We start from the raw sequence: 12,433 nt of genomic DNA, 5'->3' as shown, positions 1-12,433 counted from the left end.
CACTGATGAAGCCATTAAGATTTGATCAAGTATTTATCAACAAGTTCCTCTTTGTTCATAAAGACATGTTCTTTCTTTGCTTAATATGGAGAGATACCCAATCTGATTCATCATGCTGAGGCCTCAGTCTCTTTCCAAAGATAGGTCCTAACCTATACCCAAACATCCTACTTTGGCTTATTAATTTAGAATCAGATAATAAAAGGAGGAATAAGGGAATAGGTACCTGACTTAGGTATGGCCAATTTTTAGAAAACCAATTGTTTACCCTTATAGTTTAAGAGTTTTTAAAACTTGCCATGTTATAGTAAGATCCTTTTCACAGTAAATGTTTTAAGTTGTCTTCTATTTAAAACAATCATTTGGTTTATTTTTTAATACTTTTGGTCAGTTCCTACTGCAGACTTTGAACCTGTTACATTCAGAACTGATGCTTGGGTAACAACAAAAGGTAATAACACATGATCCTCAGTAAGTGCGTTCGCTTCTCATGGTCAAACTCGTTCCATCAACATCACAGCTACAGGTTCTTTTGCTTCATAAAGCTATATCATCATCCTCTATTATCACGCCATGATATTCTTCATCCTAAAAGTACCGAAGACTCTGACTCTTAAAACAAGTTAATCCCTTGTTTCTAAGAGAGCTATGCATGAACCTAACTCAGATCAATTGTTATACATAAAACCATCTGAAATTGTTCTTGCCTTTGCATATGTTTTTTAACCAATGTTTTGTTTAAGTTGAGTTTAAAAAGCAATTCTTGTAACCCTAACAAAAGTTAGAAAAGGGGGTTCTTTGTGGATCTAAAGGTCTTTTTTTTTTTTTAGCTGTCTATATGATATTTGTTCTTTAACTGAAAAGTTAATGACATGGTCTTATTTTAGGAAACCATCGAAGAGTTTGTACCATCACCACCACCATAATATTTTACCAATCGTTCTTGTCCTTTTTAATTCAAAAGAGAGTTCTTTGAATGATTCTTCTTTTTAAATGAATAACTTACTTTCATATATGACTTATTCCCAGTAAACTTCCACATGTTAAAAAAACTATTATAATAAGGGTGAAAGCTTCAAATTAAAAAGTTTAAAAGACACACTTCCTAAAATATGTGGAAATCTAGAAAGTTTTAGAAAATCTGGAGATGTGTGTTCTGCTACCCATAGCTGCTGAACTATGAACTCTGAAGTAACTGAAGGTTTTCTTTCTTCAGCTCCTAAAACATCAAAACGGACCCGTCGTCCGCGTCCCAAACTTAAAACTACAACAACTCCCGAGACACCTCGAACCAAACTGGGTAAATGTGGGTTTCTTATTAAAGGACTGAGTCCTTGTGGCTCTGGAGAGTCTGGGATTGATCCAGCAGTGGGAGTGGTAGCCCTTGTGAGCCCTGTGCGGGGAAAGGCATGAAATGGCCTGCTGCTGCTTCTCCCTGTTGAGTTAGCAAAGGAAAACGTGATGAGGGGGTGGCAGGGACTCGTGCGATTGCTGAATACTCTGCCTTCTACCTAAGGATCTACTCTTTTATGTACTGTGTACTTTATTTGCGTTTTCTTATTCCATTCCATTCTTCACTTAAAGACAAAATATCTTAAACCAATCATTTTTATTTCAAGAAACAAACATGAAGTAACTTACCTGTCCCCACAGCCCATCAACAGTTGTGAGGATATCAGAGAAGGCAGCGACTTCTTACTTCTCAGTCTGGAATAGAGTCAAATTCAGAACCCACCTCAGTGTGAAACATTAAAAGATTGAACCTAGGCAGTATATCTGTGCAGAGTTCTTTTATGCAAGGGTTCTAAACATCTCTCAGCTGAAAGAGAGAAAAGTCTCTGAAGGACAGAAGTAAGAAGTCTTAAAATCGTTAGACTGACAGACAAAAAGAAAGGTGAAGAGACCAACCAGCGAGCACAGACTTCTGAGTGAAGGGAGGTTCTGCTTCTCAGTGGTAATGAAGAGTACTGTGTTTGGAAGGGTCCATAAGAGCAGTTGAAGAAAGTCCTTGAAAGTATGACTCAGAAGTTTGGATTTGACCCAAAAGTATCAGTGTCTCTCCTGCAGTGGTCTCTTCCCCCTATACAGGGTACAGCCTGTGATTAGAACAGAGCATGTTAAGTGCTCTACTGGGCACCACACACTATTTATTTGTTCTTATATCCTGATTTATTGAGTGCTTTTGCCTCAAACAAGGTCTGAGCCTACTTCCAAATAGGTGTTCTCAACAAGATCTGTATGCTTCACTTGGCTTAATTCTTTTCCATGTCTATAAATACAAAATCTACTAATTGTATCCATGCTTATATAGACATGCTATTTTCTTCCAATTTTATTGAGAGAAAATTGTCATACAGCACTGTATAAGTTTAAGGCATACAGCATAATGATTTGACTTGCATGTGTCATGAAATGATTCCCACAGTAGCTTTAGTTGTTTAGTTTAATCCATCACCTCATAGAGATAGATGAAAGCAGTAGGAAAATATTTTTCCTTGTGGTGAGAACTTAGACATATTGTTTTCTTAAAGCTTCCACAGAGAAGTCAACAGTGGTCAGAACAGTTACATAAGTATATATTTGGTAAAATGTTTAGATAATTTTCCTAGATCAGTGTTCTACAATGATTGGAATCAGGTACTTAGATACCTAGGAAGAACTCATGTTGACTTTATGAAGATATTTACCAGATTGTGTATGCTATGGCTGTCTCATAAAAGAATACCTACCTAGCTTTAGGTGACCAAATCATTAAATAAGTATGTGATTTCAAAAAAATTTTCAAATTGTTATGTACCTACTGAAGCAATATTATACTGGTAAGATTTAATTTGCTGACTTTTCACAAGTGTTTGTTTCATTGTTTTTTGACTAGTTCCTACTACAGATCTTGAACCTGGTACTCTTAGAACTGAAGCTCCAGAAATCGTGGGTAATGAGCATGTGTGTCCTTCAAATGGTGCTCTTCCTGTTCATTGTCATACCATTATAGCCACAGGTTCTCCTGCATCTTAAAACCATTTCTAACCCCTCTGTTGTCATCCTATTACAATCTTTATCTTGTAAGTATGCTAAGCTCTATGTCATCTGTTGAATCTAAGAGAACTGTGTATATACTAATTTCAGGATGTCGGACTGCTGTGTATCTACTCAACATTGTCATGTGATCATGCACATTTGTTTAAAGTGTTGACTATTAAGCTTTCTTTCAAACATGAATTCCCATTTATCTCTTATTCTTCTCACTTGCTTTTTCCTCATCAGATGTAGAAATGCCATGTTTTTTATTGTGTTACTTTTTATTGAATTAGGATCTGTGTGATTGTACTGGTGAATCTATTGTTTCAAGGAATAATGCTTTTAGATAATGGTCGAATTTTTGAACATGCCTAAATCTTAAAAGTTTAAATGATGGACTTTTATGATAGAATAGGCTGATTCTTTCTCCTTGTTTAACAGGGTTTAAGAGTTTCTTGTCTTTTACTGAATGAAGAACCACTTTGAAATTTTGATGAGCATGTCCCATTTTTTACATTGATCCTTATCCTTTTGAATGTGTGAATTCATTATTATACCCATGATTATTGAAAGAGTGAACAAAATAGTAGACATTTATATGTCAACTTGTATAGAAGTGCAAATAGACTGATAAATGCTTTTTCCAGTAGTTAGAAAAGTCTAACATGTTTATATTCATAAATGTGTAAAAAGCTCATCTAGAAAAGTCTTCCATGCTAGCAAGGGTCAGATAACCAAACATCTAGAACTCCTTGTTGACCACAATGATATTGAATAAAGTGCATAACCTGTCTTATGAGGTTAATGGATATTGGCCATAATTTGGTCAGATCTGCAAAGAACAAGTGTGTGTCTCTTTTCTCTCTATCCTGAAACTTAAACATTAGTTTCTGAAATTAGCCTTCAAGTACATTTTAAAAATCTCTTTGGTTTATTTTATTGTTTTTGGCTAGTTCTTCCTACCGTCATTGAACCTGTCACTCGTACAACCAAGGCTCCAGAAACAACATTAGGTAATGATATTCTGTGTTCCACAACATTTTTTTCCTGCCCATTATCAACTCATTCTATCATTATCATCCTCATCATCATCACATTATCACTAGCTTCTTAAGACTATCTTGTCATCCTCTGCTGTTCTGCAACTTGATTATCCTTCTCAGTAACAGTATTGAAGACTCTAAAAGAAGTTGCCTATTGTTTTAAAAGCTATGCATGGGATTAGGTCAGAGTATTTTTCTACTGTGTAATCTTAATTGAATTTGTATCATGTTCTACTTTTGTCTAAATGGGGCTCATTTTTAAAGCTGAGCTTCAAATGCAGTCAGGAATGTCTGTATCTTCTCTAGATGAACTAAAACATAACAATGTGTAGTTCCGTGGCTTGGGGGAATATTTAAATTTCTTACTGTGAACTACCTATGGTTTGATGATAGTCCTTACCTTTTTTAAAATTAGAGATTTACAAGACTCTTCACTTCTGGACTTAATTTTATGTGTAAGTTTTACCTCAAGACTCTTTGTGATAAAATAATGAACAAAATAGGCAAAAACATTTGGATCTTAAAAATATATGCCTTAAATTTCAAGAAAACATATTTTAGAAAATCTAGAAATTTATTTCCAATACCACATTCACTAGAATAATAATAATCCAATAATAACCCAATATTTCTTCCTTCAGCTTATAAAACAACACGAGTTCGTCGTCCACGTCCCAGACCTAAAACCACATCAAGCCCTGAAGCACCTCAGACCAAATTGGGTAAATGTGTTATTCCATGGTTTGAGGGGTAAACCCTAGCAGTCTGTCCATGTGGGGTCCCAAAGCAGTGCCTTTGATGGAAAGTAACAGGCTTCATGTTCCCTAAGAGTTGAGGCATTAAAGTATGGTTAGCAGCTGCTTCTTGGATGAGTTCTTGGTCACTTTTATTTGTAGCAATACTGGCATAGTTACTCATGGTACATCTACAGTTAAACACACATGATCTATTATAGTACATAACCATAGGTTTTTTCCCAACTTACAAGAAATGCAACAAATTCCTTTCACATATTTTTAACATATATTGCCTAAACAGATTTTCTAATGCAAGCTTCCATATTAGAATCAGAAAATCAAACACCTAGGTCAGTCTCATGTCGACTATACTAGGATTCATAGCAGAGTTCAAAGGTTGTACCTACTCTCTGTGATGAATTGCTCCTAGCCTCAGAGACTATTTGCTTTCTGTGAATTTACAAAAGTTAAAAAAAAGTTGTCATTCGAAACTAATGTTTTGAAAGAAAAATTAAGACTTTCTATGTGTGTGTTTAAGCTTTCTTATGTTCCCCTTGTTGCTTTTGGTTAGTTTCTGCTATAAGCTTTGAACCGGTTATTCATAGCTCTGAAGCTCCAGAAGCAACATTAGGTAATGACTTTTGTGACCTCATTAAAAACCCACCCCATCACTATCATGGCCAGAGTTGCTCCTGCTTCCTTTGATTGCTGTTGTAATTCTGTTTCATGCTTCATCTGATAAGTAGTCAGGATTCTTAATTCAAGAGCTACCTGTTATTTGTAACAGATGTCCCTGGATCCAGGTGAGGAAATCTATCTGCCATGAAATCCCCTTTAGCATTTCATTATGTGATTCAGTGAAGAGTCTGAAGTCCAATTGTTCCCCTTCTATTTGGTATGTAGATCTATAAAATGGTAATAATTAAGTACCATGAAATTTCTCTGAACCACTCTCTAAGATTTTTTGTGATATTCTCATTATTCTCTTCCTATTTCAAGGAATGGTTTCCCTATTAGATTATTTTTAAAAGGTTGCTTCTTGGAAGAGTCAGTTCTAGTGAATGTAATTTACAGGCTTAGCCATCATTAATGAACTTGACTATTCCTTACTCTCCACTACAGTTTAGCATTGATTCTTAGTCATTAATAAGTAGGAATCTCTCTGAGGATCTAATTATACATAGTAATATCTATATCTTTAACAAATTTTGTTATTGATCTCTGAAAGACCCTCAGTGATAAGGAACAAATTGGACAGTAAAGTGAAATTTTCAAACTTAGGCAGTAAAGCCAAGAAAATCTAATATTTTAGAAAACATTGGTCTACATTCAATGTTGATGGTTTTTAGACCTACAAATACAATAGCAACTCAACATTTTCTTCCTTTAGTTTCAAAACATGGGGCAGGGGGGAACATCCTTCTTTACAAACTTTAAACTTCTCTAAACTCCACAGTTGAAACCAAGGAAATCTTTGGGTTTTAGTTCAAGAAGTCCTTCCAGCCCATTGCAGTTGGGTCCCAGAGTGACAGTGATATGGCTTGCTAACTTGCATTTCCGTCCTCTGTGCTAAGAAAGAAGGGAGCATTTCTACCATAGCACATGGACCAGAATGCTCATGGTTGGAGGAGATCTATATGGTAGCCAAATGCATAAGAATTGTCTCTGACAAAAGATGCATCTTATTCAATTCTCTTAGCATTCTATTTCATTAATTTCTTTTTCAAATAGCCTTGCTTCTTTGTCTTAGGTAAACAACCATTTCCTTGCCCTCTGTGGTCCCAGCACCATGTTAGTAGTTGAGCAGAGTGGGGTGTAGAACAGAGATAGAGATAAAAAAAAAAAAGTAAGGGCATGTTTTACCTCTTAAAGTACAATATAATTGTGAAGAATTGAGTCTTGAATTTTTCTTAGATGAAAGATAACTTGCTTATACAAAAGCAGCTTGTTTGATTAAAAATATAGAAAGAAAACATTTAAAGGAATCAAGGTTCTATGTGGTCTTAGAGGGAATAGTTGAGCTTTGAAATAACTAGGACTTAAATTGGTGGTTGGAATGGTGAGAACAAGAAAATAAAGCATTTTGACACATATTGATGGTACCTGAGGGGGTGGTCAAACTGGAACATAGAACAAAATACTCCTAGATGATATTGAATATTTTGTTAATAATACTGTCTTGAAATCAGCTGTAAGAAATTCTTAGAAAGCCCTTGTGGAAATATACATTCAGATACAATAGTCTTTAAGGACTCTCACTTTTTCAAATAGGCTCTTGCTTTTTCTAAAAGGATAATTAACATCAGGGATCAGTAAATCAGTGATTTTTTTTTTTTATGTGAAGAATTAGATAGTGAATATTTTAGGCTTTGGAGCCCATTCAGTCTCTATTATAACTTTTCAATTCTGCTGTTGTAGCTTGAAGCCATTGAAGTTTTGTTGAAACACAGCCACGTGTACAAACTAAGATGATTCAAGGCATATTTGTATATCACTTACATCTTGGCCTTAAGTCATTTTAGTTTGTACGTGTGGCTGTGTTTCAACAAAACTTTATTTGAATTTCATACCATTTTTTACATGTCATAGATTATTACTCTTTTAATTTTTTTGCAATCATTTAAAAATGTAAAAGTCACTTAGTTCACAGGTCAGGAAGAGGGATTGAGAAGTGCATAATTTGCCAACCTCTGGTTTAAATAATGCAAACTCTGCATGCCTATTCATAACACTGTGATTCTGAAGGTCTCTGTATTGCTACCTTTATCTAAATTCTGTGACATAAATTATCCATAATTAGTTTGACAACTTAGACCCTCTTCTTTCAGCTCCCACTGAACTGCAAACTCTTATTTTGAAGCCAGTGACATCACCAAGCCTAGAAATGACACAGAGTCAACCTGGTAAATAGATTATTTAATCTGCCTGGATACACCATTGAACTTCAGGGAACACACCCCAAGTATTGTATTTCCAAACATTGAAAAATGCAAAAGAATATGCATTTAACAACTCTACATATGGTACATGTTCTTTCCATGATTGCAAATAAGTATAAATTAGTAATACATTATTTTCATATTAATTGTTATTCAACTGTATAGAAATACTTACCTTCATTTCACTGGGTTTACTCTGTATCAGAGCATAATCACATATCTGATTAAGTAGTCAACAAAACCACTTAGAAGAGCTGATTCTATTCTTTACCTTTATTTTTCACTAAGTTACAAACTTGTGATTCTCTTTAGTAGTAAGCTAAATTTGTGTTCTGCTATGTGAAAAGAATGCTCACTGAGTTGTGACCATTAAGAAAGAAGAAAGTTCTCACTTCAGTAAAGATAACAAAATTTCACCTTACACAGTATGAACCTAAACATTATTGCCCTTCAAAATTAAAAACAAATTTTTAAGATTATGCTTAGTAATGCTGTTGCAACCCTCTGACATTTATTTTGAAGCACCATATCTTTATTTTTTCCTAATGGGATTATAATTTCTTTTCATCCTCTTTGTATATCTCTTAATTAGTTAAATGGCATTTTGATGCTTATGTTGATGGAACAAGGTATGGTTGTTAATGATAACCTACAGTACTTATAAAATTATGAATTCAGGTATTAGGGTTTCCTTTAGTGTTAATAGTACTATTGTTATTACAGTAACAGCTTACACTGAGTACTTTAAAGTACAAGACACGTGTCTAAATACTTTGTGTGAATTTATTCAATGCTTGCAACAAGTCATTCTTGATAAATTGTACCATTTTGTGTTTTTTGCTAGTTTCTGAAGTCCCGGAATCGCTTACATTTAGCACTGAGTCATCAAAGGAAGCTATAGGTAATAATGTTCCCCAGTGGGAAGTCAGGTATATGTGCTTTTCCATCACATTGCGGAAGTCATCTTGGGATGTCCTCATGCTTTGTAACATTTCATGGCTTCTCACATCTTGCCTGTGCTCATCCAGTGAATCTTGACAATTAAATATTATATACAGCACATTGTGCTAGTGCCTGCTGTGTTGCTATGCAAGTTTCACAATTTCCTTACTTAGTTCCCTCTCACTCTGAATGCAAAATTTCACTTCTTAATATTCTGAGCACTCTTTTCATGCAAATATGCACATCCTATTTTTCATTTTCATTTTTAGGATCCATCCTCATGCTTTCAAAGAACTCACTCTATGTCTTTTTCTCACTGGAATCCTTAAGCAAAAATATGTAAGGAAATGAAGTTATCTGCTTTGCTCCAGGTGGAAATTGCTGTAGATCCTGCCAGTTTGTGTGTGCGTGAGTGTGTTCCACACTGCACACTGCCTTCATTTCTGCCCTCTTAAATTGTAGCCATCTTCGTATTCTACCTAAATGTTATTTATTCTCACAAATCTATCTACTTAGGACAATTAACCTCTGTTTTCAAATTAAAGTGTTCCATACAGTGGGTACTATGGGCTGCCCACCGCTAACCCACCATTCGGTTTCTTCTCTAGCACCAACTGAAATAGATTATGTCTATTCCACTGCCAAAGCACCACTCAGGCCAGAGGAGCCAGAGACAGAAGGTGGTAAAGGTTTTCATGCTTTGAATCTTTTATTCAAAATATTTTAATTAGTATCTATTACTTTTCATAGAATACTAAAGTCCAAGCTGGGGTACTTGTTCTAAAGTTCAATAGCTTTGAAGAGCCATAGTTTCTAAAATCCTTGAATTCCTAAAATTAAAATGATAGTTGACTCTCTGAATACAGAAATAAACTTCAGTTTCTCTGTGGTATCTATGTATTGAGGCATAATAACACTTGACAGTTAATGACAGTTAAAACATAAATCTTAGTTGGAAGTTTAGGATTATAGAATAGGATGTCCCTCTCAGATCACTTTTTTCTTATCCTAACCCATTGTCCTATCTGTAAAAATGTGATGCAGATTCCCAAGAGAATGAGGTTGATATTCAAGAAAGAAATACTTGACTGCAGCTTAACATCTTACAGTTTTTAAAATTGTTCTCCTTTGTTTTGATACAGTTGTGGGATCTATTACACATGTGTCTGAACCACCTGAGACCACGCTAGGTAATGATACACCCTGGCAGCTTTTGTCCCCATTGTCACCATCAGCAGAAAACCCATGTTCTCCTTCATTGTGAATCCATGTTGCAACATCATTCTTCTTCATCACAGTTCATTTTCTTTCTAGATGCTTCTCTTCATAACCATTGTCCAAAAAAGTGTCTTCTCTCATTCAGCTTTGTATCTAGATCTTGGCCTCTTGCTATTTTAGTCACCAAAACTGTCAAACCTAAAGCATCTTTTTCCTAATGTTGAACATTCTGCCAGTTTGGTATTATGTTGAATATTTCAGATAATATATTTTTGTACAATGATCCACTTATACCTTCTGCCCTAGCAACACACTTTTCATTAGCAGTCATTTCATCATGTTGATTTACTTGTTTGATTTTCTCTTTGTTAAACAAAATTCAATGCTGCTGAATGGCTTATGCTTTAACAGTTTTTATTACTTTGTTTTATGGTTACTCTTGAACATATCTTTCTAGCATTATTGGGGGAGGTACTAATATGGAGTGATGATTTAAAAATTAAGGATATTGCTTACCTTGAAAGTCTTTTATAACCTGGCATCTCTAAGCAGTTTTTAAACTAAATACATTATTAAGAAGTAGGAGTGGTATTCACTGCAATTTTCTTTTTTTCTGTAAAATCTGCCTGTTACCATCCTTTCTGTATTAAAGGTGCATGAAGCACTATAATAACCCTGGGTAGGTACCTTCAATTACTGTAGAAACATCACCTCTGCCCCAAACTGTAATTCTACCCAGCCCAGATGAGCCTCAGACCACACTGAGTATTGTTTTGTATTTCATGTAGAAGGTAAATGTTCACAGAACTTAAAAGAACAGGAAGATGATGGTTGGGCACTATGACTAGCTGTTGGAAGCCATAATGCTGCTCACAGTCTCTGATGGGGGATCCTACCTTTCTGATGCCCCATTCCTCTTTCTATCCATAGTGTGTAGCCAGTCCCATAGCAATGTTGTGAATATCATTTAGGATTAACTGAAACACACCTCTCAGCTACTCTGCAAGTCTTTCATAGAGGAAATAATATTTCTGGGAAAGAACATTTATATTCTATTTTAAAACATAAATATCCCAATTTTAAATGCTTTATCACCTTACTTTCTTCTGCTCCTTCCTGTGGCAGCTTGGCCACTTCATGGATACAAATAAGAGAAACTGAAATCACACCAGTTAGTTGGCAAGTCATAAGGGTTTCCTTGATGGGATTTGAAATGTAGGAAAACACAGCATCAGTGCAGATGTACTTCTTCTTACAAGGAAAAAAGTCTCAGTGTCTACAGGCTCTCTCAGACCAGCAGTTTATCATATATAAGCTCAAACTTGTATTTTGATGGCCATGAAACTATTTTATATGACTCTATTTCCAAATGAGAAATGGATATTAAATTTATTCATTGAGATATGGATATGAATTTTATTCATTCATTAATTTATTAATTATTCATATGGATATTAATTTTATTCATTGAGATATGGATATGAATTTTATTCATTCATTAATTTATTAATTATTCATATGGATATTAATTTTATTCATTGATATTAATTTATTCATTAATTTTATTCATTTATTCAAAAAAGTCTTTCAGTGTCTACAGGCTCTCTCAGAACAGCAGTTTATCATATATAAGCTCAAACTTGTATTTTGATGGCCATGAAACTATTTTATATGGCTCTATTTCCAAAGGAGATATGGATATTAATTTTATTCATTAATTTATTCATTTATTATCAATTTTATTCATTGTCCATATAAACTATTTTATATGGCCCTACTTCCAAAGGAGATATGGATATTAATTTTATTCATATAATTATTCATTAATTTTATTCCTTGTCAGAATACCCCATTAAACTTTGCCTATTAAACTCTACAGTTTAATTTTACCAAAATTCCACACTGACTGTATTAACTGGATCTGTGTCTGTTATCTCTAACATTTTCAAGTTTTTTTAATAGCTCTAGTTATTAATATTATTGAAATATTTAATTGCAGATACCACCAGTGATACCAATCTCATTCTGAATTATTTTTTATAGAACTGCTTCATAACACGCCTTTACCTACAGATGGTCTCTTATACCCCAAGGATACAAAGAACCTATCAGTATGAACCTCAGCAAGCAAAGCAATTCAGAGTCACAATATCACAAGACTAAGAAAACTGTACAAGTATAGAATTGTAGGGTTGGAAGGGTCCTTAAAAATCCTTTACTTTTGATGAAGAACCCGAGGTTGTAGACCAAGTGATCAGCAAAGTGAGTTCTTAATCTCTGACTCCTAAACCAGTATAATTTCCAACATATCTTGTTCCTCTTTCTACAGGCGAGAAGATTCCACTGAAACCATTGCATGCTTTGTATATTTTAATTATCAGGAAGAAGTCTCTACAGACTCAATTTCTTTTATCTAATAACTCTTATTTTCAGCAAGCTTTTCTTAAGGGTCTGAAACTCCATGACCTTGGAAACCATCTGTTTCTTCTTGTTTCTCTTTATCTCAGACACACTTAATCCAACCAAACAGGTGTTT

At 34.5% G+C, this 12,433-nt stretch overlaps 1 protein-coding gene across 50 annotated transcripts in view; it reads left to right on the top strand.

Annotated features, from left to right (window-relative positions):
* LOC102400543 (ABI family member 3 binding protein) overlaps positions 1-12,433 on the top strand; it is a 295,359-nt gene that overhangs the window by 192,267 nt on the left and 90,659 nt on the right. For 34 of the 50 annotated variants that reach the window (XM_044941166.2, XM_044941140.2, XM_044941123.2 and 31 more), the window contains 9 exons: positions 392-451; positions 1,217-1,300; positions 2,876-2,932; positions 3,972-4,031; positions 4,703-4,783; positions 7,627-7,701; positions 8,582-8,638; positions 9,288-9,359; positions 9,822-9,869. The exons of 3 other annotated variants lie outside the window; for them this stretch is intronic. In XM_044941166.2, the coding sequence (XP_044797101.2) occupies positions 392-451; positions 1,217-1,300; positions 2,876-2,932; positions 3,972-4,031; positions 4,703-4,783; positions 7,627-7,701; positions 8,582-8,638; positions 9,288-9,359; positions 9,822-9,869 (594 nt within the window). The remainder of the gene's footprint in view (positions 1-391; positions 452-1,216; positions 1,301-2,875; positions 2,933-3,971; positions 4,032-4,702; positions 4,784-7,626; positions 7,702-8,581; positions 8,639-9,287; positions 9,360-9,821; positions 9,870-12,433) is intronic. 13 more of the 50 variants (XM_044941158.2, XM_044941145.2, XM_044941072.2 and 10 more) reach the window with 8 other exon arrangements.

Source organism: Bubalus bubalis, chromosome 1 (assembly GCF_019923935.1).
Source record: "Bubalus bubalis isolate 160015118507 breed Murrah chromosome 1, NDDB_SH_1, whole genome shotgun sequence".
Classification (NCBI taxonomy): domain Eukaryota; kingdom Metazoa; phylum Chordata; class Mammalia; order Artiodactyla; family Bovidae; genus Bubalus; species Bubalus bubalis.
The sequence above is the reverse complement of the archived record's forward strand: the minus strand, read 5'-3'. Positions and strand labels throughout refer to the sequence as shown.